Raw genomic sequence first — 26,922 nt, forward strand, 5'->3', positions numbered from 1 at the left:
TAACAATATTAGATAGGAGGATGATACTGCCGTCTTAGCCGAAAATATTGAAGATCTTCAGAGACTGTGTCCAATATCAAACATTCATTATTCATATCCGATATTGAACAGTATATTTTTATCACCCCGTACATCATATTAACCAATTTGTTATCATATTTAAACATGTGCGGGATATTTCATTTGTTTATTTGTCGTAATTTATAAACTATATTTTGACAATAAACATTAAATTAGCTGACTAATTAACTTTGTTGTCGTGTGGCCCATGACCCAATTCATGTTGCCAACAAGAAATAACACACATTTAGAATCATTCTCAAGAATCACTTCAACCAGGCCAAAGGTGCCTTTAACTTCATTCATTACATTCAACATGTAGTATCATAGAGTATTCAACTAAACGTGTACCAGTAACAAGTCAGTATTCAAAGTTCTCCCGGGGTAATTACACTAGTGTCGGTTTTATAAATAAATTCTTTTATCGCTATTGGTGTTTCTCTTATCTGAAGAACAGCCTCCACTGAGCCCTAGGATTATACAGACTGGTTAACAGAATAGCGACATATAGCCAAGAATACGGTTTAACAATGAACATCAAGAAGACAAAATTTATGAGAATATCTAAAACTCAAAGAAATAACGAGAATCTCCTCATAAACGGAACCAACGTCGAACAAGTAGACCAATATGCATATCTTGGAATAATGATCAACTCCACAAATGATTACTTCCAGGAGATTAAAATTAGAATAGAAAAGGCTAAAGCGAATTTTAACAAAATGAGAAAAGTGCTCTGCACAAGAGATCTAAGGTTAGAGCTAAGAATAAGGTTGGCTAGGTGCTATGTTTTCTCGACTCTGTTTTACGGAATGGAAGCTTGGACCTTGAATGCGGCATCAATGAAAAAACTAGAATCATTCGAGATGTGGGTATATAGAAGAATTCTAAAAATATCATGGACAGAACACGTCACAAACAAAGTGGTTCTGGGAAAGATGAATAAAGAAATGGAAGTCTTAAATACAATTAAAACCAGAAAATTGGAATATCTCGGACATATTACACGTGGAGAGAGATACAACTTGCTCCAACTTATTATGCAGGGAAAGATTCAAGGAAAAAGAAGCATATGGAGACGCAGAATATGGTGGCTGCGCAATAGGGTGAAACGAAAAATTCGAAGTCATTATTTTTTATGGGGCTAGTGCGAAAAAGTTGTGTTTTGATGTATAATAAAACTGTAAGAAATCTTTTTTGTATTGGACTCTATCTTCAGGTTCCATATTAAATTAAAATTTTTGGGAATATAAAAAAAAATTAAATTTAAAAAATTTATTTTTTTATCAGTTCTTTGAATCTACATAATTGTTTTATGATACAATATACATTTTATGATTGGTAGTCTGATTTTCTGTTAAAGAACGGCATGATATTTCTAGACTGCAACCTTGAACGAATGAAGCCATCTCTTGATTCTGATCCACAAACAGCAGCTGATGCTTCAGTTACTAACTTAACAGTTCTTTTCACGGATTTTGTATGACAAGGGCAGTTTAAGACCTATACGTTGTTGTAATTCCCAGAATTATTCATATCTCTTACATCATCATTGGAAATATGTTTTAGCAAAGGAGGAGCCGTAACTTTGAATTAAGAAATAGAAATTAAGTCATTAAAATCTGCAGCACTAAAATTTAATGTTGGTATTTTGAATCTCCGGATCTTTTTCTTTCTCACTTTCTCTAGCTTTCGGCACTCTGCGTAGTCCTTGCTCCCGTATATGTTTTCGTTCATCTTTCATTATACCGAGTAATACATTTTCGGTATGGGCAAAATAAGCATTCTTTTGGATAACGGCATCGACAATTGGACGGCGTTATGCAGAAAGCTACCAACCCTCAATATATCAGATATTGGGTCGGATGCATATTTGGACAACAAAATACGAGTTCTGCATTCTGTAAAAACCTACCACCTCTAGATTAATATATAACCTATAAAACTATAAAAATGCTAAGCCACATATTAAATTTATCTGATATTCTAATTTGCAGAAACCCACCAACCCACTTGGTAGTATACTTTTAATTTACAGAAACCTTCCAACCCACTTGGCAGAATTTTAATAAAGCGCCACTTGCATCCAAGTGGGTTGGTAGCTTTCTGCAAATATTGGGCTCTACAACTCTACAGTTATAATAACCTAACCTAATAATTTTATGTATTGTTTTGCGTGTGGTTTACTGGATTACCGGCGTGTTTAATGTGTTTTAGTAGTGGCCTTGATTGTCTAGATAGTTAAAAAAAATTGGAATACAGTGAAAAAGTGGTTGAAAGTACACTTTTTATTTAGCGTAATGTACAGTAATAGAAGTGTTAGGATTTTAAAGGCTGCTCTTGCAATACAGCTTACTAAACTGAAGGCACAGTCTCTGAATATTGACACAGAAACAAATTAGAGGTGAACGAATTCATGCAGTTGTTAGTCATATTAATAAAATACCTAAATACATTTCACACTACCGTCGGGAACAAACAGAGGCGAAATATTTACCACCACAACAAATGTGGTGTCATGTACAAGCAGGAAGAAACCAATCCCGTAAGCTTAATGTCATACAAGAACATATTCTACACGAAATTTAATTTGAAAATAAAGCCATTAAAAAAGACACCTGCAATGTTTGCGATACTTTTAAAATGAAAATAGAATGAAAAGGATGAAGAAAAAAAAAAGAAGAGTTCAAGCAGGAACATACGAAGCATTTGCAAGTTGCAGAGGAGGCACAGAAAATGAGAAGAGATGATGAGATGATTTCAAGATAGCGACTGAACAAACAGATCAAAAGTGTTTAAGTTTTGACTTGGAAAAAATCCCACCGCTTTCCAGAATACCTACAGGCATCGTATTTTATAAGCGTCAGTTGTGGGTGTATAATGCAGGAATACACAGTGCTAAAGAAAATAGAAGATACTGCTACGTTTAGGTATATGGTTCAGCTGTAAGGGCGCCCAAGAAATAGACTCTTGCCTTATAAAACATGTTAAAACTAAATTAACTCCAGAAGTCAAACATCTTACGCTTTGGTGTGATTCTTGCGGTGGACAAAATCGAAATATTAAGTTAATACTTATGCTTAAATCAATTTTGCATGGGACACGCACAAACCTAGAAATCATTACCGTAAAATGTCTGTTCTGGTCATAGCTTTTTGCCCAACAACACTGATTTCAGTGATATTGAGTCGGCTCTTAAACGACAGCAAAGATTATATACCCCAAATGACTATATCGAGGTAATGCGTTCTTGTAGAAAGCAGAGACCATTGGTAGTAGGTAACCCAAATGCACGTAGAAGATTTTTTAGGCGTAATAAACATTGAGAAAAAAATTACTAATCGCAAAGTGACCGAAGATAAAGAAAAAATTAATTGGTTGAAGATTAGGTCAATCAAAATAGAAAAGTCTGACCCATTTCGGCTAATGATACAACAACACGTTTTTTCACAACCGTATGAAAAAATTTCTATCAAAAAATCTTCTTGAGGTAGAACTGCTAACGAAGAAATCTTTAGCGATTTAATACCACTGTGGCCTAACGGAAAGCCTATCGCTGAAGCAATACAATATCAATGTTGAAGATCTAGATTTTTAAGTGGATGAAGTAGATTAATATTAAAATTTATTAAATTAATACGTTAAATATTCATATCATACTCATTTCCTGTAAATAAAAATAATTTTTCTAACTTTACTCTTGTTATTATTTAATATTGTTGGTATTAATTTCCCACTTTGCAAAATGCAGAAACCTACCAATCCACAAAAATTTGCCATTTATCTTTTTAATTTACAATTAAAATATTTAAACATGTAGAAAATACCAAAATATTTATCCACAGTCAAAAAAAAGTTACAAAGTAGTAGCAACATATCCTACAGATTTTTTAAATCAATAAAAACTTTAAACTTGATTATCTCAGTTTGCCACTATTGAGGGTTGGTAGCTTTCTGCATAACGCCGTCCAATTTTGCTTTGGTCAACTGGTAGAAATCGTATCAGAACTAGTTCAGAGAAATAAGGAAAAAAAATATCGTGTTGGTGACACAACCCCCTCCAGGCCGAAACCAAATTTTTCGAGTAATATGGTCATCTATAATAATAACCTATATGTTTCCTGCAGCCGATTTTGATGATATACATAGTTATAAACAAATGAAGATCAAAAGACGGTAAATTTTCGTTTTTTTGACTATTACTAAAAAATTGGGCATTTTAAACAAATTTGAGAGTAATAAACTCATAAACCGTATAAAAAACTTCAATATGGCGTTCGCTGAATATGTCTATCCTTATTGGTTACTTAGAAAATTGCCAAATAAATCATAAATTTTGAGTTTTTATAAATATTTATAACTTATGTAAAAATTAACTTAGAAACTTCTGATTACACGGAATGCTGAAACTTATGATGCTTAAATCATACCCTAAATTTCAAAGCAATTGGTCAAATAGTTTAAAAGTTATTTAATTTGTTTTTCCAAAATTAATTTTTTTTGCAACACTGTAAGTCAGAAAATGATGAAGTTACAGTAATATTTTCGATAGTTTATGAAAGAAGGAAATTTACAGTATTTATTTAATTTAAAAAAAATGACAAAAAATAATTATAAATATTGCAAAATAATTTTGCAAAAACATGTGAATTAAAAAATGTGGGGGCTAACTTTGTCCCTAAATGTCCTACAACAGTTGTTTTTCTTTCTGAATGTGTATAAAAATTCAGTCTTTCTAAATGTAAAAAAATAATTTTTCTACGGGTAATGGAAAAAATAATTTTAAACAGTGTAAAATTATTTTGCAAGAACATGTCGCTTTTTTGCTTACTTATAAACAATTAGAATAACTCTAAAATTTGTTTAAAGTGCTTAACTTTTTGGTAATAGACGAAAAAAGCGATAATTTACCGTTTTTCGATCTTCATTTGTTTATAACTATGTATATCATCAAAATCGGCTGCAGGAAACATATAGATTAATAATATAGATGTCCATACTACTCAAAAAATTTGGTTTCGGCCTGGAGGGGGATGTGTCACGAGAAAAATCTTATTTCACTGGAATAGAGAAAAAACAGCTAGGATACAATTTTATATAAAACCAAACTGGTGCATACACTTTTTGGATGAAACTTACTAACACAATTAATTGGGGGCTGGGACATTCAGTTCCAACATACAATCGAAGCAACCGATTAGCAACTGTTAGCCACCTTGCATGTGATATTTTCCCTGGTTACTTAAGGCTCAAATCATTAGGACATTTTTCCGCAGCAACTGCTTGACTGATTTGGTACAAGTACTTCTGATCGGTACTAAGGTATGTTGTTTCTAATAATATTGCTAGGTTGTTTTCTATTGCGACAGCCTTCTCTTCACAGCATTCCAGAAGTTTCCCTATTGGACCTAAAAAGTGGTCCACTGGTGCGTCCATCTAACTGTTGAATTTAAATGGCGTAGAGGTAGCTCATTGCAATGAAATAAGCATACGAGCCATTGAAGTGAGGTGCCGGAGTATTTGTGACGTATATGGTTGGACTGTAACTGTTGACAAAGAAGCAATGAATTATTTTTCATGATCATCTGCATCAGAAGAATTTGAGTCAGACAAGCTGCTACTTATGGAAGGATTAGAGGAATTAACGGTACATGCTTTAAGAACAATTTCGTCAGTATTATATTTTTGAGAACTTGCCTTTGCCTTCATGGTTCTTTCCATTTTCCTCCTTATTGTTGCAGATGCTGCAATAACCACTGGTTCAATTGCCATTTTTTGACAGGACCGTTGATCTTGAAGAAAAATTCGCTCATTTTTTGGTACTTTCTTGATTTTATCACAAGTACGTACACACACACCCAGTTCCAGTCATGTTGCACTTGCAAGCCGCGATATTCAATAACTTTTCACACTCCTTTCGAAACTGACAAATATTTTCTATGTATGAATCAGATGCTTGCTGAGTTTTTGTGTATAGCTTAAGATTTTGATACTCTGTATAAATACTTTTAATCATATCTTGAATGCGCTTATGCGATAATGTTGAAATAGAAGGTTTTATTCATATTTGTTACTTTCGTTGCAACGGTATTCAAGACGTCGGCGATAGATGGATCTTTATTATTTGTCAACTTAAGTTCATTACGAATAAAGAGAAAGCACTTTAGAATGTCACACTTAGTTGGTAAAACACGATCATTGATATTTGTTCAGAGCCATATTGATTTTTTCGACAAAAATATTTTTTTTGTTTTTTCATTTTTCAAATCCAATATGGAACCTCAAGATATTTTTTTATTTCAAAATGCTCTCGCACCAATTGTTTTCATCACTTGACACAACTTTTAAACGATAGCCACAATAATTTTTCATTTCTTTTATTTTTTTGACCTCTTTCGTTCCACCCTACTGCGCAACCTGAGAGAATGGTACGGATGTACAACAAACGAACTTTTCAGAGCAGCCGTCTCCAAGTTCCGAATAGCTATGATGATTGCCGACCTCCGTCGCGGAGATGGCACTTGAAGAAGACACATGACAGCGTTTGACTGACGGATCGGGGGGAACCACCCCAAGTAGAGGCTATTCCCAAAATCTCATTAAAATCCATGCAGTAGGATAGAATTAGGAGAGAATAACCTCTTTTAACTTACTGATATCTGTTTACTCAGCTGTATTATTTTATTTGTTATATCCTGTTATATTGGTAAAACAATTTAAACAGATGTTCAATTATCAGTAACACTATCTTTTCTCATAATTAATAAACATTTTACAATACCCAAAAATTAAATATAAATTAACACTGGTGATAAAATAAATTATAAATGATAGTTACCACATTTATTCAATAATGTGTTCGGAAATTAATTAAGTCTTTCAATAGAATATAATTTTGAAAGTGTTATTTAGGAACTATGTATAATTTGGAACTTTATATGGAAATATGTGTAAAATAAAACAAGGAGAAGAATAAAACAAAGAACAGCTTGCTTCAAAAATTATTTCAGCATAGAGTAGTATATTATGAGGAATTTTTTCTGTCTTCAGGTTGGTTTACTGTAAAGAGACCGAAATCATTAGACCGAAAGCAGTAGACCGAACTCATTAGACCGAAAAGCACTTTACCGAAACCTCTCTAGACCGAACAGCAGAAGACCGAAAAGCAGTTCTTTTTACTTGTCGCAGTAGAAGAGATAAGACTAATGACCAAGGACCGGAAAAAATGCACCAAAAAAATGTAAAAAAATGCGCATTTTAATGCAATTGATTTGTGAAAAATATGCAAGAGCCTTTATGAAAAATGCATTATTAACATGCAACATTAATAATCCTCAATTTATACTTATATGATGTTGGAATAATAACATTTAAACACAATAGTTAGTTTTTATCCACAAATGTTTAATACTTGTCACTTTAGGCATTTGGCGAAAAAATTATTCGTTACTCAATTTAAACTATTATGTCAAAAATAATACGCAACAACGCACTGCGAATCAAAACACGAAATGAACTTCAGCTTTTATAAACAAATATTAAAATCTAAATTTCTGTACCTGCTTATCCCCCTACAAAGAGCAAACAGGTTTTTACAACCTATGTCAACTAATTGTTGTCCTACTGAACAAGTTATATGGCCGCATATGAAATGCCTCCCGAAAAAGGTTTTCTTACCTGTCGCTAAATTGGTCCCATACGAATTGCCTCCCAAGCTTTAAATAAATTAAATGCTTCTAATCTTTATGTGAACGTGAGACGTTGCCACATCTTCGTCTCTTTGTAAATTTTTGGCAAAATTGGTATTTTGTTATTTATTTTATTTTCAACCTTTATGTATTAAACATTATTTACCCTTGGCGGTATTTATAAATTTCGTCTAACTTATACATATACAGTGATGAGCGCACTAATAACCGGCAAAATAACGTAAAAGATGGAAAACATATTAAGTTGTGAGGTAAAAAGAGATGAACATAGTGGAGGTGTTAAATTTAGCGATATTAACTTATAGATTGACATTATATTGATTGTTTCCCACCTTTAGACGTATCGGACGCGTTTGCGAAATGCCACTGTCACAGTGTCAGTTTTAGTTGACATACTCCTCTGATACGTCTAAAGGTGGGAAACAATCAATATAATGTCAATTTATATGTTACTATCGCTAAATTTAACAACTCTACTAGTTTTATTTCTTTTTATCTCACAATTTAATGTGTTTTCCATCTCTTGCGCTATTTTGCCGGTTATTAGCGCGCTCATCACTGTATAATAGATAATTAGTTTTATAACCATTATAATATATTTTATAATAACCATTATTTTTTGTTATTAATAATTTAACAAAATATACAAAAATATAATAAGTATTTTATAGATTTATTAAAAATAACATCACAAAAAATTTATTTGGAAAATATTACAAAAGGTGTATAGAAGTATAAAATTACAAAATATTTTTCCTAAATTTATATGATACTACTTTGACAAATTCTAATCTATTTATGTATTTTACATTCTCTTAATTCTAAAATTTTTTCATTTAGAAGTTACTTTCATTTAGAAATTAATTTTTGCTGTACTTTCCGCAACAATTTTTTTGGTGTCGAAACAGAATTTATTTTAATGTAGGTATTTATTTGAAATTCTAAAATTATATCAATAAAATTATTAATGTTAGGATGAGCGCAGTAGAAAGAAGAATTATACCTGGAATGAAAACTTTTGCATGGGTTTGTGATTCTTTGTAAGGATGAAGAGTGTTCAGCCCAAAATTTATCCCTTTTTCACATACCTGGGTTTTCACAAACGCTTTGCAGGTTTTTTTAGTTCATGTCCACTGTTTTACTGTATCTTTGGTCAACATTTGAAAACCGAATGTAAAACCATCAATTGATAATAAAGGTTTGCCCTTTTGACTGATGCTTATCGTTGATTCCATTATTTCGGATGTTATGACTTAAACACAATTTGATCTTGAAATCGACGAACTGACAAGCTTGAAATAGACAAACTGACTGATGCAGGAACTAATAAACTTTCACGTATTTATACAACATTTAGCCCATTAGCACAATTTACAAAAGATAATATAAACAAACAAAAGGATTAAGGTAAAAGTGCCTATTCATGGAATCGTTAAGAAGAGATTAGAATCGGAATTGGAATTACCCAGAGAATATAAACAAACAAAAAGATTAAGGTAAAAGTACCTATTCATGGAATTATAAAATGGAATTATGTATAAATATGGAAGAGCTTAGAATCGGAAATGGAATTACCCAGAAAAGCTAGATATTAGATTGTCGGGTAACAACTTTCTTTTCTAAAAAGAAATATGTCGTACTGTGAAATATTTATGTGAAACAAATTTTATGTACACTGCATGAAGATTTAGAAAAATCAAAATAGATAGATACTACCTATTTAAATTATGATTTGGCAACATTGTGGCATTAAACAAGAGATTAAATAGACAAAATATAAGCCTAAATGATTAACGAAACGTAGGCATTTCGATTGTACCTGGGAGGCATTTCATGTATGAAAATATTTACCTGAAAAAGTGGGAGGCATTTCGATAACGCCGAGTTATATTAGGGATTAGTCGGCTTAGACCCAAAAATAGATAATAGAATAATAATATCTCCTGATTTAAACATTTTTCTTAAGAAATGGATTATACACAGTTATTGAATTTAGGACTGATAGTTTTTTAATTGGAAGTGAAAGTGAACCTTTAAGATTTAAAATATCGAATTAATGCAACTTTTCTGAATTTATCAAGAAAAAATGCAAAATGTTTAAAATGTTTGAAAAAATGCAACATTTTCTAATTTATCAAAAATAATGCAAAAATATGCAAAAAATGCAGATTGCATTTAATCCGGTCCTTGCTAATGACGAATTGAATACAACAGCATTACAACTAAATGTTATTTGGATGGTTATTATAAACAGTTAAAATGGTGTTAACGTCATCTACCCTTAATTTACTTTTACCTTCACTAATTTGTTTAACGGACGAAAATTATTTCATATCAGACTGTACAGAGTAACAATTTACACAGTCTATATATAAAATAATACAAAAAACGCTGGACGGAAGGGCCGCCCGAGAACTTTATCGTACCGATCCATTATCGTTATCGTACTAGATTCTGGCATTCTATAAAAATAGCAAAGTTACTCGTTCTTTTAATATTTTAGAAACACCTTGTATTCTTGAAAATATTTTATGGTTCTACGCATCATTGATTCCTGCATTTGAGAGAATGTTCGATGCCCTATTTCGGGGACACACTATAGATGTATAGATTATTGCAAAAATCAATAGAATATTATAGTCATACTTTTATTTCAAATTAGTTCATTTTTCTGAGAAATTAATAGTTTACAATATTTGCATTTCATTCTATTTCTATTACGCCAGTCAATGCGCGAGATTAAGAACAAGATATTACCTCCGAATTCTATCCTACTGCAGGGATTTTAATGAAATTTTGGGAGTAGCCCAATCTCCTGATTCAAAGTCTATCCTATATACTATGGCGCTTTTATCATGGGGCGGTTCCCACCACTTCTCGGGGGTGGAACATTTTTATTTTCGAATTACATGGAGAAAAAGGAAGATTTTTAAGAAAATTTAAAAATTCATTCTATAATTTGATCACATTTTTTACAAAAACCATTCATTTTAAACCCGTTCAACTTTTTGAAAGTAGAAATATCACTATATTAAAAGGTGCAGAAGAAAAACAATGCATTTATATTCTGGTGGATGAGGGGTTAAATGTATGTACTTTTCATCCCTACTTACTGTGAAAATATTACCCTAATAGCACAAGGACGTCCAATGGACGTCGTTCACGGACTTTAGGGACGTCCATTGGACGTCCGTTTTCGTCCGAGGAACGTCCTTTATACGTCCTATTTTGGTCCAAATGTCGCGCTACCGAACGTCCATTGGACGTCCATCTAAGGTCCGAGGGGACGTATATTGGACCTTAATCGGACGTAATTTGGACCTTGATCGGACGTCCTAGGGGACGTAAATTGGACCTTAATCGGACGTAAATTGGACCTTAATCGGACATAAATTGGACCTTAATCGGACGTAAATTGGACCTTAATCGGACATAAATTGGACCTTAATCGGACGTAAATTGGACCTTAATCGGACGTAAATTGGACCTTAATAGGACGTAAATTGGACCTTAATGGGACGTAAATGGGACCTTAATCGGACGTAAATTGGACCTTAACCGGACGTAAATTGGACTTTAATAGGACGTAAATTGGACCTTAATCGGACGTAAATGGGACCTTAATCGGACGTAAATTGGACCTTAATCGGACGTAAATTGGACCTTAATCGGACGTAAATTGGACCTTAATAGGACGTAAATTGGACCTTATTTGGACGTAAATGGGACCTTAATCGGACGTAAATTGGACCTTAATCGGAAGTAAATTGGACCTTAACCGGACGTTTTAGGGGACGTGAATTGGACCTTAACAGGACGTCCAATTTTGGTCCAAATGCCACGTTGCCAAACGCCCAATGGAGGTCCACTTAACATCCGAAGGGACGTTCGGTGGACATCAATTGGGCCTTCATAGGACGTCCCAGTTTGGTCCAATGTCTTGCTGCCGAACATCCATCTAATGTCGTGGGAAATAAAAAATATATTTTTTAAGGAACTTATATTACATCTTATATTAAATTACAATTATTGGATATTACATTATTTACATTAAATTACAATACACTTCTCCAAGAAATTAACGCACCACCTTAAATATGGGGTATTTTTGATGTCTCGTATTTCCTAAACCTGTTGTTTCATCTAAGTGATTTTTTTATAATATTATAGCCTAGGCTATAGGTTACCTCCTTAAGCTTGTCATGCACAGGGAGCTATGCTGTAATATATGTACATTATATCATATCGCTCTCTATAGTAATGAGTGAGCCTGCAGACAGAAAACAAATGGTTCCATATGTGCAGGCTCACGCATTACTATAGAGTGCGATGTGATATAATATATATTACAGTATAGCTCCCCGTGCATGACAAGCATAAGGAGGTACTTAACCTATAGCCTAGGGCCTAGGCTAGAATATTATAAAAAAATCACTTAGATGCAACAACAGGTTTACGAAATTCGAGACATCAAAAATGCCCAATTTTTAAGGTGGTGCGTAATCGGCTGTATATACAGGGTGTAACAAAAATACACGTCATAAATTAAATCACATATTCTGGGACCAAAAATAGTTTGAATGAACCTAACTTACCTTAGTACAAATATGCACATAAAAAAAGTTACAGCCCTTTGAAATTACAAAATGAAAATCGATTTTTTCGATTATATCGAAAACTATTAGCGATTTTTTATTGAAAATGGACATGTGGCAGTATTATGGCAGGAATATCTTAAAGAAAAATTATGGTGAAATTTGTGCACCCCATAAAAATTTTATGGGGGTTTTGATCCCTTAGATCCTCCCAAACTTTTGTGTATGTTCCAATTCAATTTTATTATTGTGGTACCATTAGTTAAATTCAATATTTTTGTTTCTTAGTATTTTTCAGATAAGGCAGTTTTTATCGAGTTGTGACTTCTTTTTTAACATGTCTACATAAAAATTTTATGGGGGTTTTGTTCCTTTAAACCCCCCAAATGTTTGTGTACGTTCCAATTAAACTATTACTGAGGTACCATTAGTTAAACAGAATGTTTTTAAAACTTTTTTGCCTCTGTATTTTTTCGATAAGGCACATTTTATCGAGATCTGGCTTCTTTTTTAATATGGTTCAAAATATCCCTAAAAATGTAAAGCATAAATAAGTCTGCATATTATTACCAAGTCTCCATAATCGTACTTAACCATATACAAATATGTGGTGGATTTGACAAATATTCAAAATATTTCGATAAAAATTGACTTTTCGAAAAAGCAATAAGAGGCAAAAAAGTTTTTAAAACGTTGTGTTTAAATGGTACTACAATAATAATTAAATTGAAACGTGCACAAAAGTTTGGGGGGGTTTAAAGGAACAAAACCCCCATAAAATTTTTATGGGGTGTCCAAATTTTACTATAGTTTTTTCGTAAGATACTGCTGCCATAATAATGCCACATGTCCATTTTCAATAAAAAATCTCTAATAGTTTTCGATATATTGGAAAAAATCACTTCATCTTGTAACTTCAAATGAGTGATAAAGGCACAGAGACTTAGATGGCGAGGTCACATTGAAAGGATGCCAAACACGAGGACTCCAAAAATGGTACTAAACTACACTACAGCTTCAAGAAAGAGAAGAGGAAGGCCGAAAAATAGATGGAAGCAAGAGGTCGAAAAAGATTTGGAAAGAATGGTGCTACAGGGTCAGAAAAGAAAAATGAATAACAGGAAGGAATGGAGAAAAATCACATATCAAGCCAGAGAAGATCTCAGTACATAAAGAAACGTGAAAATGAAGAAAAAAAACAAACTTTTCAAGCCATGGGCCTCTAAGACCCTTGGTGCTATTATATATATATAACTTCAAAGGGCTGTAACTTTTCTTGTGTGCACATTTGTACTAAGGTAAGTTAGGTCCAATCAAACTATTTTTGGTCCCAGAATATGTGATTAAATTTATGACCTGTATTTTTGTTACACCCTGTATATATCTACATACTTCCTCTAATTTACTAACTGTTGCGCGTCATCCGCGTCGTAGCCTGTGAGGTCGCATGATACCAACATGAAATATTTAGGCGGTAGGTGTGTTCTTTTTTAGAATCACTTTGCTGAGTACACTGGAATTACAGCCACTAGACATATTTTATTATATACGCGTAGAAATAATATTTGAAGATTTCTATTAATGTTAACCTAAAGAAATACACAATAATATGTTTCATTTAATTTGTATAAATGGATTATAAAGCGTTTTTATGAAGCAGATTTGTTCGGATCACACTGTAACTGTAATCGAACGAAGGTGACATTTTAGAATAAATTGGTAACATTTATTTGACAGTTACGGTGATGACACTTCATATTTGTTTATATTCTTTACTATAAGTATCTGTTTTATTTATTATATTTACTGTTTTTATTATTTACTTTACTATAAAAAGATCCTCTACTATAAAAATATAAATTTCACCTAATTTTATAACGACTTGGAATAATCGAGGTATCTGACAACTTTTTTAGTTGTTATTGTAGACATACTTATACAAAGAAACCTACCGGCTTTTTGCCAAGAGTTCGGAGCCGTTTTTTAATTATTAACAATGCAGTGCAAAAACTCTTGCACTGCAAATCTTAAAAGATTATAACTTAATTCTTGTTCTCTATTTCTTAAGTTTTTACTTATTTACATTGAATATTAATTTGTTTTGTTGTATAATCCACGTTTACAATAATTATGTGACATATTTAATTTAAAATGGATTCAGGATCTTTTTATACTTTGGCAACTATGTCAACTTAGATCTCTGGCGTAGATAATGACGTGGAACAGTAAGTAAATTAGATGGACTGTAGGTTATATTTGGTTCTTGGGACATCAAAGTATATTTTTTAGACATTCTTAGTCACTGATGTGACATACCTCCGATTTGTTTTTTCATGAGTTTTGTAAGAGAGACTAAAAACTTTTTTTATAGTCACCTCCTGTTTTCATATATTTTTTGACATGTTTTGTAGTAAATTCAACTATCTATTTACTACAAAACATGTCAAAATTTACATGTGAAAGCAGATGATCCTAAAAATGGTTTTTCGTCTCCTACAAAATTCATGAAAAAGCAGATAGGAGAATTATTGTACATTACAATTCTCTGATGTTTGGGAAAAAGGGCTTAAGTCAGAATTGCACATCGATAATGTTTTGATGATTTCTACAGTACTGTAGTAGATTCTACTGTACATACAGTTTACATCTACAACAGTTTTTTTCTGGTCCAGAAATCATCAAAACATTATCAATGTGCAATTCTGACTTAAGTCCTTTTTGCCAAACATAAAAAAACAATCTGGTCATAACTGACCAATAAGCAATTTTAATTTAACCTAAATTACTACTGTTTCTTAAAATGAAGAGCTTACCCCATAGCGTCTCTTATCTAATCTAACAAGATCGTGCACTATTATTCTAACATACACAGGCACAGCACACAAGCACTATGCTCCGTTTTTCACTATCACCTATCACTCAAACTAGTTCAAAAGGATTTGTCCTCTTCAATCTTCTAGTTTGCCCAGTAGTATCGAGGAGCTGGATTTCCTCGATATTCTTGAACTTATGAAGTTGATGCTCGTGACCCTGCTATCTTCTTGATATTTGTTGATAAAGTAATAACTTATTATGCATGGACAATGTGGACTTTCTTCCAACTAGCCAATACACTTTTTATATCTCTCTTTTGCCTTTCATAGCCACAAGGCTATAAATTTCCTTCTTGGTTTTTTTTTGTAGGCCACTTTCAGCTGATTCTAAAAAAAAATTAAAATGAACGGTAATTTTTCTATTCTTTACAATTAAAAATCAAAGAAATAGGTACCTATTTACAGGTAATAATATGCATGTATAAATGATTCGTTTCATAAAGAATAAAGAAAATTGAAAACGGATTTTATAATACTTACAAAATTGTTTAAACAAGAGATCTAGCCAGAGCCCAGAGCAAAAACTAGCAGACAGTACAGCAAAAAAGCCACTAATTTCCATTTCCCACACCCCCTTATCGATGCACTTTTTTCCAATCAAAATTTTTACTTTACTAAATTTTTAGGTTATCGGTTATGTTATGAAAATGAAATGTGATGACCAATGACCACGAGACGCTACATAGATACTCGCGCGGCAAATTTGAAAATGAACGCAAATTGAACAGTACAATAAATGGCCTCTCTTAAAATCTTGTAATGGAAAATTTTACCCCTCCAGGAAGACATTGTACTATGTTCATAGAATATCTTGTGGTAACTTTCCACCCATAATTTAATCAGATAGATGTTCACGGAATAGAACGGTAGTACCTACATTCCTGGAATGTTTTGTGTTGTTAGGATTAAACTTTTATTTTATTTATTCTTGAATATTTCCTATTGTTAAACATTGTAACCAATAATTTACAAATAAGATTTTCATTACATTACATAAAATCAAAAACATTTTTTGGATATTAAACTATATAGTTTGTTTATAATTGTAATAACTGTATATACAATTTTGAATTAAGATTTAATCTTTTCGATTTAAACTACAGTAAAACCTGTGTTACCGGCCCCCTGCAAACACCGGCCACCTGTACTAACGGTCAGTTTAAAAATTCCCCAAACCAATTACAGTAAAACCTGTCAGTAACGGCCACTAAAAATGAAAAAGCTATTGGCCGATATAGAAAGGTGACCGGTATTGCCAGTTTTTGTAGTCTAGATATAATTGGTTTGGGGAATATTTAAACTGGCCGTTAGTACAGGTGGCCGATTTTATCAGGTGGCCAGTAACACAAGTTTTACTGTATATCTAGACTACAAAAACTGGCAATAACGGCCACCTTTCTATATCGGCCAATAGTTCTTTCATTTTAGTGGCCGTTACTGACAGGTTTGACTGTATTTCATTAACGTAAAGTTAACGCGTAAGTTAATATTTTATTGAATTATTTTGCTATTTGATCCCGTAATTGGTATAATGTGTCCAATATAATATATAAGCGTTCATAAAACGTCCGTATTTCGTCCAGTATGGACGTCCAAAGGACGTTCAACGTCGGACATCCAAAGGACGTCCATATTTATTCCGTCCGAAGGACGTCCAACGTCGGACGTCCAAAGGACGTCCATATTTATTCCTTCCGAAGGACGTCCAAAATGGGACGTCCAAAGGACGTCCGTTTATAGTCCATGGACGTAAGGACCAAAAATGGACCTATTTTGGACGTCCAAAAGACGTCGTGTGCTATTAGGGTAAGTACATCGATGTAGTAGGATGCAATTCGGAGCCAAATACCCTCATTGACTGCCCTATAATAATGCTCTGCTATGATCGCGTGAAAGAGGACACACACAAGATTATAGCAAAATTTCTATTTACTGTAACTTTTCGAGTTTTTCAGCTACAGCAACGAGTTTAATGTGATTGGAAACGTAATTTTGCATTCTTTCAAAATGTGTAAAAATATATAGGGTGTATCTAAAAAAATTAAGATTTTTTTTTTATTTCCGGTTTAACTGGAATCCACATTTTGGGTGAAATTTAATGTGATAATAGATAATAAAGTGTCATATATGTTTGCAAAACTTCAAATTTTAGTTCCTATTATATTGGAAGTTACGGGCAGTCGAATATTTTTTTATAAAAAATTCATAACTCCCCTCCTATGAGGAGTTAAGAAATCTTACTAATGTCATTCAATTTAACGATAGAATATCAAAAATATATCAAAAAATAAATAAATTCCTTGGAGCCATTTTTGAGAAAATCTAGTTCAAAGTTATGTCAAATTTTGACCCCTTAAATATAGGCAACCCATAACTTTTTCTGAAAAACAATAATATTTTTCTTATAGCCACATCTTTAGGCTATATAACGACTTTTTCAAATTAAACTTATCTTAAACAAGTTTTTAGATAGGTAGGGAAATGTGTCGGGTGGGCGGTCGGCGATGTTGGCCGCCATTTTGAATTTGGAAATGTCAAAATCCGTATTTCTATTTACCTATCGATGAGCTAACTTTGAGTTAAATTTCGTTCGTTTCGGTCAAAATTTGCAAAAATGGGCCCTAAATAACCCCCCTATTTCGGCCCTCCTTTGAGAGGCTTTTTTTAAAAGCTTAGTTTCTCGACAAAATTCTCTTAAACTTACTCATACCGAATTTCATCGAAATCGGTCTGGTAGTTCTTGCTGGGCGGTGGCGACATACGTACGTACGTACGTACGTAAAAACCGTAGGTACAATGACGTTTTAAAATCGTCATAATTATGACGTCAAATCGATGAGAAAAATACACGTGATTTTCAACGTCAGTACTATGTCATAGAAACACGTCAATTGGTCATTTTTATGACGTGTTATCTACGGTATAAAAACGTCGTTTGGTTGCCTGGGTTGTTGGCATTCGGCTTATGTGGATATTCCATTCTATTCTTCTGTTTCTTACCCAGTTATTATTAGTGTTGCCTCTGCCTCTGCCTCCACCTTGCCTCTGCATGGTATATCTGTAGTTCTAGCTCTATCCCATAGAGTCTTGCCATCGATTTTTCGGAGGGTTTTCATTTCCGCTGTTTCGAGCAATTTCTTTGTCCTCTCTGTGTCGGGTCGTGTTTCTGCCGCATATGCCTTTATTGGTCTGATGACTATTTTGTAAATTCTGCTATTCATTTCTTTTCCGATATTTTTATTTCTCCATATTGTGTCATTCAGGCAACCTGCGGCTCTGTTTGCTCTATTCACTTGATCTTCCACTTCTGTTTCAAACCTTCCGTAGCTACATAGTTTAATGCCTAGATATTTAAACTCCATCACTTGTTCTATTATTTGATCCTCCAGCTCCAACTTACGTCTTATTAGATTTGCTGTTATAACTATGCATTTTGTCGTTTTTGGGGAAATGAACATGTACAATTTTCTGGCGGTTATGTTAAATTGGTGCAGTATACGTCATAAATCATCTTCACTTTGAGAGATTAGTATTGCCTCGTCTGCATAGCAGATTATTTTAAGTTGTTTTTCTCCCATTTGATATCTTTTTTTCTTAAATCCTCTACTGTAGCACAAGGTTACCTTGAAGATAAAATAAATAACAAAGTTGATATAGCAAACATAATCAATGCAAGATTTTCGAAAAATAATATAAAAGAAACTCATTGTGTTAATAACACTAAGTACAATAAATATAACGATTCCCGGACACATTTTCCCTTCAGATATTTAACAATCACAATTGTACATTTAACATAAATATTGAAAAGTACAAAATTTACCTAATTCAATTTATGCAGTTAGGTAAATTCATTATCTAGTTTTAGTATTTGTTAATAATTTTATTATACAGGGTGGGCTAAAGAAAAGAGTTCACCTCGATCTTTGGCAGTAGTTATTAGATTTTAATGAAATGCCCAAACAGGTCAATTTTTATTTTTAAGTTGCAATTTTTTTATATATATTTCATACTAGTGTCGTTATCCATCTGGGACTGATAACGTTATCGATTATTTTTTTTATAGGAATAGGGGTCGTGTGGTAGCTTATTTGAAACGGTGTTCAGATTCTTTATTCCTATTCAGTAATATAAACATTCATATCAATATTTATAAAGGGTGACCAAAAAATAATTTTTTAATTAAATTAATTGATGCAAAAAGAAGAATGTATGTAATTTATTTAACTCAAAATACATTCTATTGCTGCCAGAAAACAGAAAAAAATGTTTATTTGCCAAATAAACATTGCTTTTCTTTATCTAACAATAAAACCCTGAAAACGTTTGTTTTCTATCTTCCACAAAATTTATTATATCTAAGTGACTACAGCTGTTTCGGCGGAGTGCCTTTCTCAAGTAATATAGTTTACAATGTAAGATATAATAAAGATATAGTATATAGTATATTGTAGTCACTTAGATATAATAAATTTTGTGGAAGTATAGAAAACAAACGTTTTCAGGGTTTTATTGTTAGATAAAATGAACTTCCATCAAGTAACGGTCGAATCCATCAATTATTGCTTTTCTTTAAAATAAATATTCAAACTGCCAAGAGCAGGTGGGATGTTGTTTCTGATTTAATATTTAAGCGATAAGAAATGTTTATTTGCGAACTAAACATTTTTTTTCTATTTTCTGACGGAAGTATAATGTAATTTGAGTTAAATAAATTACATACATTTTTTTGCGTCAATTAATTTGATTCAAAAAATATTTTTTGGGTCACCCTGTATAAGTAATGATTTTCATGTTTATATTACTGAATATAAAATTGAATACCCTTTCAAATGAGCTGCCATACGACCCCAATTCCCTTTTAAAAAATCATTGATTACGTCATCACGCCCAAATTGATGACGTTACTAGTATAAAACAGATATCAAAAATTTGTAATTTAAAAATAAAAATCGACCTATTTGGACCTATTTTGACTATATTTTCCTTAAAATATAATTACTACTGACAAATATCTAGGTGGACTGTTTTCTTTGGCCCACCCTGTATAAAGCAAAATAAAACAATGAATGAAATTTCCATCAAATTCTCGGTCTTAAAAAAATATTGTACGTTACGCGACCGAAAATTAGTGTTTTTCAAGCCTCCCCAACCTTTCAGGGCTTGCCTGCAGCTCGCCCTGGAGTCTGCTTCGCTCTATCTGAAAAACACCACTTTTCGGCTTGTAACGAAAATAACTATATAACGTTTTTTGGTTAATATATTTTCAAGCATATGTTTACCTGATATCGCAGCTCCCCAACAGGTGGTTTTGCATAAGGAACTCCCAAAAATGCATAGAACTCTTTCCCGTCTAAATTCTTCCTGCGATAACCTCTTAGCTGACCTTCTGTTACCGTTATCACTGGGGACTCCATTGTTTTCGTGAAATAATACACTAACTAAATACTTCACACGATTTTTATTTACACCAGTGATTATTTATACAATAAACGAATGATAAGATTATTATTAAAAAGTGAAGTAGTTAACGCGAAGCAAATATTTGTGAAAATATGATTACATAATAAAATATTATGAATATCTATATTCAACAGGTAAACCGAAATTAATAATCTAAAATAATACCTTTTCTATGAAGAGTTTAATAACTAAAGAAAAGGCAAGGTGCAAATACACACACCCAAACTTATATGGAATCACCATGTATTTCAAAACAATATTTATTTCTTTTAAAAAATCTTGTTATTATTGCGAAGAATAAAGGTTTTTATTGAAAATAAACAAATCGATACGACAATCAGATAGTACAGCTCGGTACGGTATAGGTTATTTTTTGCTTGCGTTGCAAATTGAATGAAAATAAATAAACTAACTTTTGCGTTCAAAAACGAAAATATGCATCATGTGGGGTTATAGAGCCTACCACGGGGAAAGACTATTGGTTTTGTGGAGCAAGTAATGTTCTCAGGGGGACATAGCTGCAGAGCTAGGTGTAACACAGGGCGTTCTGTCTAAAACCTATGCTAGGTAACAGGAAATAGGAAAGCTCAAAAATAAAAAAGGGAAAGTCGGTAAAAAGTAATAACGGCCCGCCACGATCGTTTAACTGTCCAATCAGCTGGAAGACACCCAATCATTTCTCACCAGCAACTCCAAAGGCAGCTATTGGAAGCTAAAGGTGTAACTGTTTCAATTGAAACGATAAGAAGAAGAGTTCGTGCCAAGAAGTATACAGCAGGAGACAGTTATAGATTCCCGAGTTATCCAGGCAGCACAAGCTTGATCGTCTAAATTGGTCTCTTCACCACCAAAACTGGAACATTGGCAATTGAAAAAATGTGCTATTTTCAAAAAAAGTCCGGATTTGTGTAAAATCAGATGACCCACAAAATCGTGTACTTAGAGGTCGAAGAAGACAAGCAGGAGAACTAAAACTGTCAGATCTCTTCACAAATATAAAAGGGGAAGTGTAATTTTCTGGAGAGGAATTGTGATCCGTAAAAACACTCCTTTAATTTTCATCCAATCAACGTTAACTGCTCAAGGTATGTTGATAACCTGTAGTTAGGCTCTGGAGAGGAGCAACAGGAAAAAATTTAATTTTCATGCATGATAATGAACCTCCACATCTCCACATACCATTAGAGTGACCAGAGACATCATTGAAGCAGAAGGTATCCCTTGTTTGGAGTGGCCCGCTTGCTCACCCGAGCTTAATCCTATTGAGTATTTGTGGGATATGCTTAAAAGAAAAATTAGAGCTCGCCGGGAAAATCCACAAAACACCGCACGGCTAGTACAAGCTTCTTTTAAATGATAGAACAACCTACCACAACAAAATGTTGATAATTTGATTAGGAGCGTGCCCCCGCAAACTGACGCTTGCATAAAGGCTAGAGGTGATAACATTGACTACCAAAAAAACAAAAAAAAATAATAAAAACAATTTAAACATTATTAGTTTTACATTGAAATTTTTGACGCTATTCACTTTAAAACAACTAATTTCAATTTGTTGTTTAAATATTTTATTGTTCTATTTAGTTGTTAACCCCCTCTGTGGCGCAGTGGTAAGAGCGCCTACCTTTGAAACGAAAGGTCGGGAGTTCGAATCCTACCAGGGTCAGAAATTTTTCATTTATGATAAATTAATAAATGAAAAATAGTTTCTGTCCTTGTGGGATCGGTACTCACCGGAGGGACCGCAGAGGTTCGGAAACAATTAGCGTCTCTTTGCAAAGACAATGACGTCGACTTTGCAAAGTAACAAGACACTTACTCAACACACACACTACACATTACTCCCCTGACTTAGTGATAAGTTATACAATTACGTGGCTAAAGATTCTAGTTCTAAACCAAAGCCAGAATCAGAGAAAAAAAAATATTTAGTTGTTATGTATTTGTGACTAAATTGCTTTAAAATAAATATTTTTTGACTTCATCTGTTCGTTTTTTAAACCCGCACGAAATAATAAGAAATATCAGATGATTCCATATAAGTTTGGGTGTGTGTAGTTTTATACCATATTGAAGATATAACTAATATTTTGCACTTTTTAATTATTGCATGATTTCTGTTATAATTTTCCAGTTCTCTACATTATATTTTGTCATTTGTCCGATATACAAACGTCCTCGGTCAATAGGTCATGGGCATAACCATGAAATGGCGACTCTCATGCATTATTCATTTGACATTTCGGTAGTTCTGTAATGATATGCCTGCAGCACATCGACAGCAGAGAACCGTTCGCGTCTCGACACCCGCGCAATCCGATACCCCACTTATTTCCACTTCTGCTCCAAGGAATTCGGTGTAGGGCAGCCGAGAGCGTATTTAAGAAACTACCGAACGAGAATAATGTTACCACGTTCATAAGAGGTTATAACGAAACTCCTTATTTTACTGGGTAGTTACCCTGAGGAGAGGATAGATTTGTTAAAACACTATTTGTTCTTACTCTGTTAATTGATCACTACTAGATATGTTAGTAACTAGTTGGTGTGCTCGAGGTCTAACTATCTAATAAGGTATCTGAATCAGTATACAACAATGGTGCAAATAATCTTTAGCGCAGGAGCAGGAAAAAATGAGTAAAAAATAAAATATAGAACGCATGTAAATAATACTAAATTGGATAAAATTTTAGCAGAAACTTCCTGGGATGAAGTGTACCTTGCAAACAATGGTAGAATGGCTGCAAAAAGATTTATAGAGATATTTCAGTCATGTTTAGATAAAAGTTCTTACAAAATTATAATAAAAAATAAATAAATTTGGAGGAAAGGATGAATCACCAAATCATTAATTAAAACAGTTAATAAAAAAATTAAATGTTTAAACGACTTAGAAATAATCCTGAAAGCCAAGAACTCAAAACAGAATACAACAGGTACAGAAACAGTACGAACACTTTAATCAAAGAAGCCAAAGAAAATTATTACAAACGTCAAATAAATAAAAATAAAAACAACCCAAAAGAACTGTGGACAACTATAAACAAACTATGTAATACTAAAAAATCTAACACAATAAATACTATGATAAATGCAGATGGTGATGTAGTCATCGAAGCAAAACAAATAGCCAATCTCTTTAATAATACTTTTGTAGATGTTGGTAGGAATATTGCAAGTAAAATCAATGCAAATAGACCAAATCCAGTGAAAGAGGAAAAACTCAACACATCTATGTTTCTTCGACCAACAAATGCTGAAGAAATTATTACAATAATAGGACAGCTAAAAAATGGTAAAACACCTGGAATAGACCATGTTAAATCAGAAACAATTAAGAACGTTAAAAAATACATAGCTGAGCCCCTAGCACATATATTCAACGTATGCATGAAAACAGGTGAGTTTCCAGCGGAATTTAAAATATCGGTGGTAATTCCAATTTACAAGTCGGGGGAAACAACCAACCCTGGAAACTATCGACCGGTATTATTATTATCAAATTTTAGTAAAATATTTGAGAAAGTTTTAAATCGAAGATTAACTAGTTATCTAGAAAAATTTAATATTCTTTCTAATAAGCAATTTGGATTCAGAGACGAAAAAAAAACATTTAAGATGCAATTTTAACATTAACCAACCGTCTGTACGAAACACTGGATGCAGCTAAACCATGTCTTACAGTTTTTCTGGATCTAGCCAAGGCTTTCGATACGGTCAGTCAAACTTCTCACGACTCTCGAAAACCTTGGTATTAGAGGAAATTGTATTGAATTATTTAAAAACTACCTCACAAATCGGAAGCAATGTGTAAAAGTGGAAAACGAATATAGCGGTTATAAAGAAATAGAGTATGGTGTACCTCAGGGTACAGTCCTTGGACCAGTACTATTTATTATTTATTTGAATAGTTTATTTAACTTAAAAACATCAGGAGAAATTATTACTTTTGCAGATGACACAGCCATGTTTTATAGAGGAGAGTCTTGGGAAACTTTAAAAAAAGAAGTCGAAACTGATCTAGAAATAATTAAGGATTGGTTTGACCATAAGTTATTATCTACAAATTAAAAAAAAAAACATTTTTTATTCCTTTTTCAAATTATGAGTCAACCCAACCCATATTTCATAACCTAACCCTAAATGGCACCGAAAAAATAACTCGAGTAGACACTATTAAATACTTGGGAGTCTTTATAGATAAACATCTACGGTGGAAGGACCACGTAAACTATTTATTAAAAAAACTAAGGTATGTTTTATATAAATTTCGTCAACTAAAAAACATCATAGACTTAAAACATAAAATAACACTTTACCACGCATTTGTCGAAAGTCATATAACCTATGGATTACTAGTATGGGGATCAATGCCAGACACTTATCTTAAACCACTTGAGGTAATGATTAAACGAATTCTAAAGTGTATACTCTCCAGAAGTAATAGATATCCTAGTAATATTTTATATCAGAAAGCCCAAGTAATGACTATTCAACAACTTTACTGTAAAAATTCTAACATAATGCAATACAAAAATAATAAACAACTAACATCACACAATCATAAATACAGCACCAGAAATGCGAACCAGTATGAAGTCCCACGAGCTCGTCGAACTATCGGACAAAGGGCACACTCTTATTTAAGCCCTAGGCTTTACAACAGCCTTCCAAATATAATCAAGGAAAGTCCTTGGTTATATATTTTCAAGAAAAGATTAATAAAACATATTAAAAATTATCCACTTGAGTAAAAAAAATATTACAGCGGTTAATTAAATTAAATTGATTTTTTTTAATTTGATGTAATATGGGTCCATAAGAAAGTATATTGTAAATAAGTAGATCTAGTTGAATGTTTAAATATATTATATGTTTTTATTTTTACGCAAAGTTTTAATTACAGTTTTTGTCCTATTGTATAATATTGTATTGTATAATATTCCATAAAGTATATTGCACTTCCACATACAAGCAACTCCAGTGCTTGCACTGGTATTACTTCTGTGGACATTTCTGTTTATTAGTTAAGATTTGTTGCTTAAAAATATTTTGTATCCATGAAAGCTAATAAACATTATTATTATTATTATAATCACGAATGATAATTGATAAAAGAATGATCCGCGATGCTTTTTTGTATCTATAAATAAATTAGAAATGTGTTGATGTTTTTAATGCTGACACAGCCTGGCCGTGAATTATGAATAATATTGAATAGCTGACAAAGCGTTATTGAAAACTATTGCACTTGTGTTGAGTAATCGGTGTCACCTAATTATTTAACAAACGTGATGTTTGTTTTGTAAGACATATAAAAATTAAATGAATATGTTCTGCTCTTATTTTGGATGGTGATAATCCTGTACATCCTCACCCTTACGGGAAAAATTTTCTGACTACAGACAAAGAAGAAAATTTTTGTAGACAGCGCCACCAACTAATTACTTTTAAAACTGTATACAAATTTATACAAATACAAAATAGCATATAACAATATACAATACAAATACAAAATATACAAATATACACTTTATCACCCTATAAAAATAGTCATCAAATATCGTCTATTCTTACTGATTCCTTTTCTTTAACTCGCGAAAATCTATACTCAGAAATTGTAATCGATTTTACCTTTTCCAGATTTAAAAAAAATATAACTTTAATTCTTACATTTGACTTACTTTTTAATTATATTTCTTTCACTTTTAAAACAATTATTTTATTTTCTGTCCTTATACATATTCTTCTATTAAAAATTTCTCCTTTTTTTCTTCCTCTTCTTCTTGTCCGGTACTTTATTAATGCATATTTTCATTTTCTTTATACTTAATACTTTCTTCACAATGTACTATTAAACATAATCCTTCTTCAAATTTTTTGTTGCCATCTTTCTGGTTTCTCCCTACCTCAGAAGTCCAGTTCGTCTCTCAGGTCGCCATATAACGAAACTCATTATTTTATAGGGTAGTTACCCTGTGGAGAGGGTAGATTTGTTAAAACACTATTTGCTCATACTATGTTTATTGATCACTCCTAGATATGTCAGTAACTATTTGGTGTGCTCGAGGTCTAACTATCTAATAAGGTATCTGAATCACGAACGATAATTGATAAAAGAATGATCCGCGATGCTTTTTTGTATCTATAAATAAACTAGAAAAGTGTTAATGTTTTTAATGCTGACACGGCCTGGCTGTGAATTATGAATAATATTGAATA

General features: G+C 32.6%; 1 protein-coding gene across 2 annotated transcripts in view; it reads right to left on the minus strand.

The window, feature by feature from the left end:
* LOC126890655 (esterase B1-like) overlaps positions 1 to 20,994 on the minus strand; it is a 68,269-nt gene extending 47,275 nt beyond the window's left edge. For both annotated transcript variants that reach the window (XM_050659773.1, XM_050659772.1), the window contains exon 1: positions 20,520 to 20,994. In XM_050659773.1, coding sequence (XP_050515730.1) covers positions 20,520 to 20,654 — 135 coding nt within the window. In that variant the 5' untranslated portion in view covers positions 20,655 to 20,994. The remainder of the gene's footprint in view (positions 1 to 20,519) is intronic.
* Positions 20,995 to 26,922: the final 5,928 nt, after the last annotated feature.

Source organism: Diabrotica virgifera, chromosome 8, assembly GCF_917563875.1.
Source record: "Diabrotica virgifera virgifera chromosome 8, PGI_DIABVI_V3a".
NCBI classification, from domain to species: domain Eukaryota; kingdom Metazoa; phylum Arthropoda; class Insecta; order Coleoptera; family Chrysomelidae; genus Diabrotica; species Diabrotica virgifera.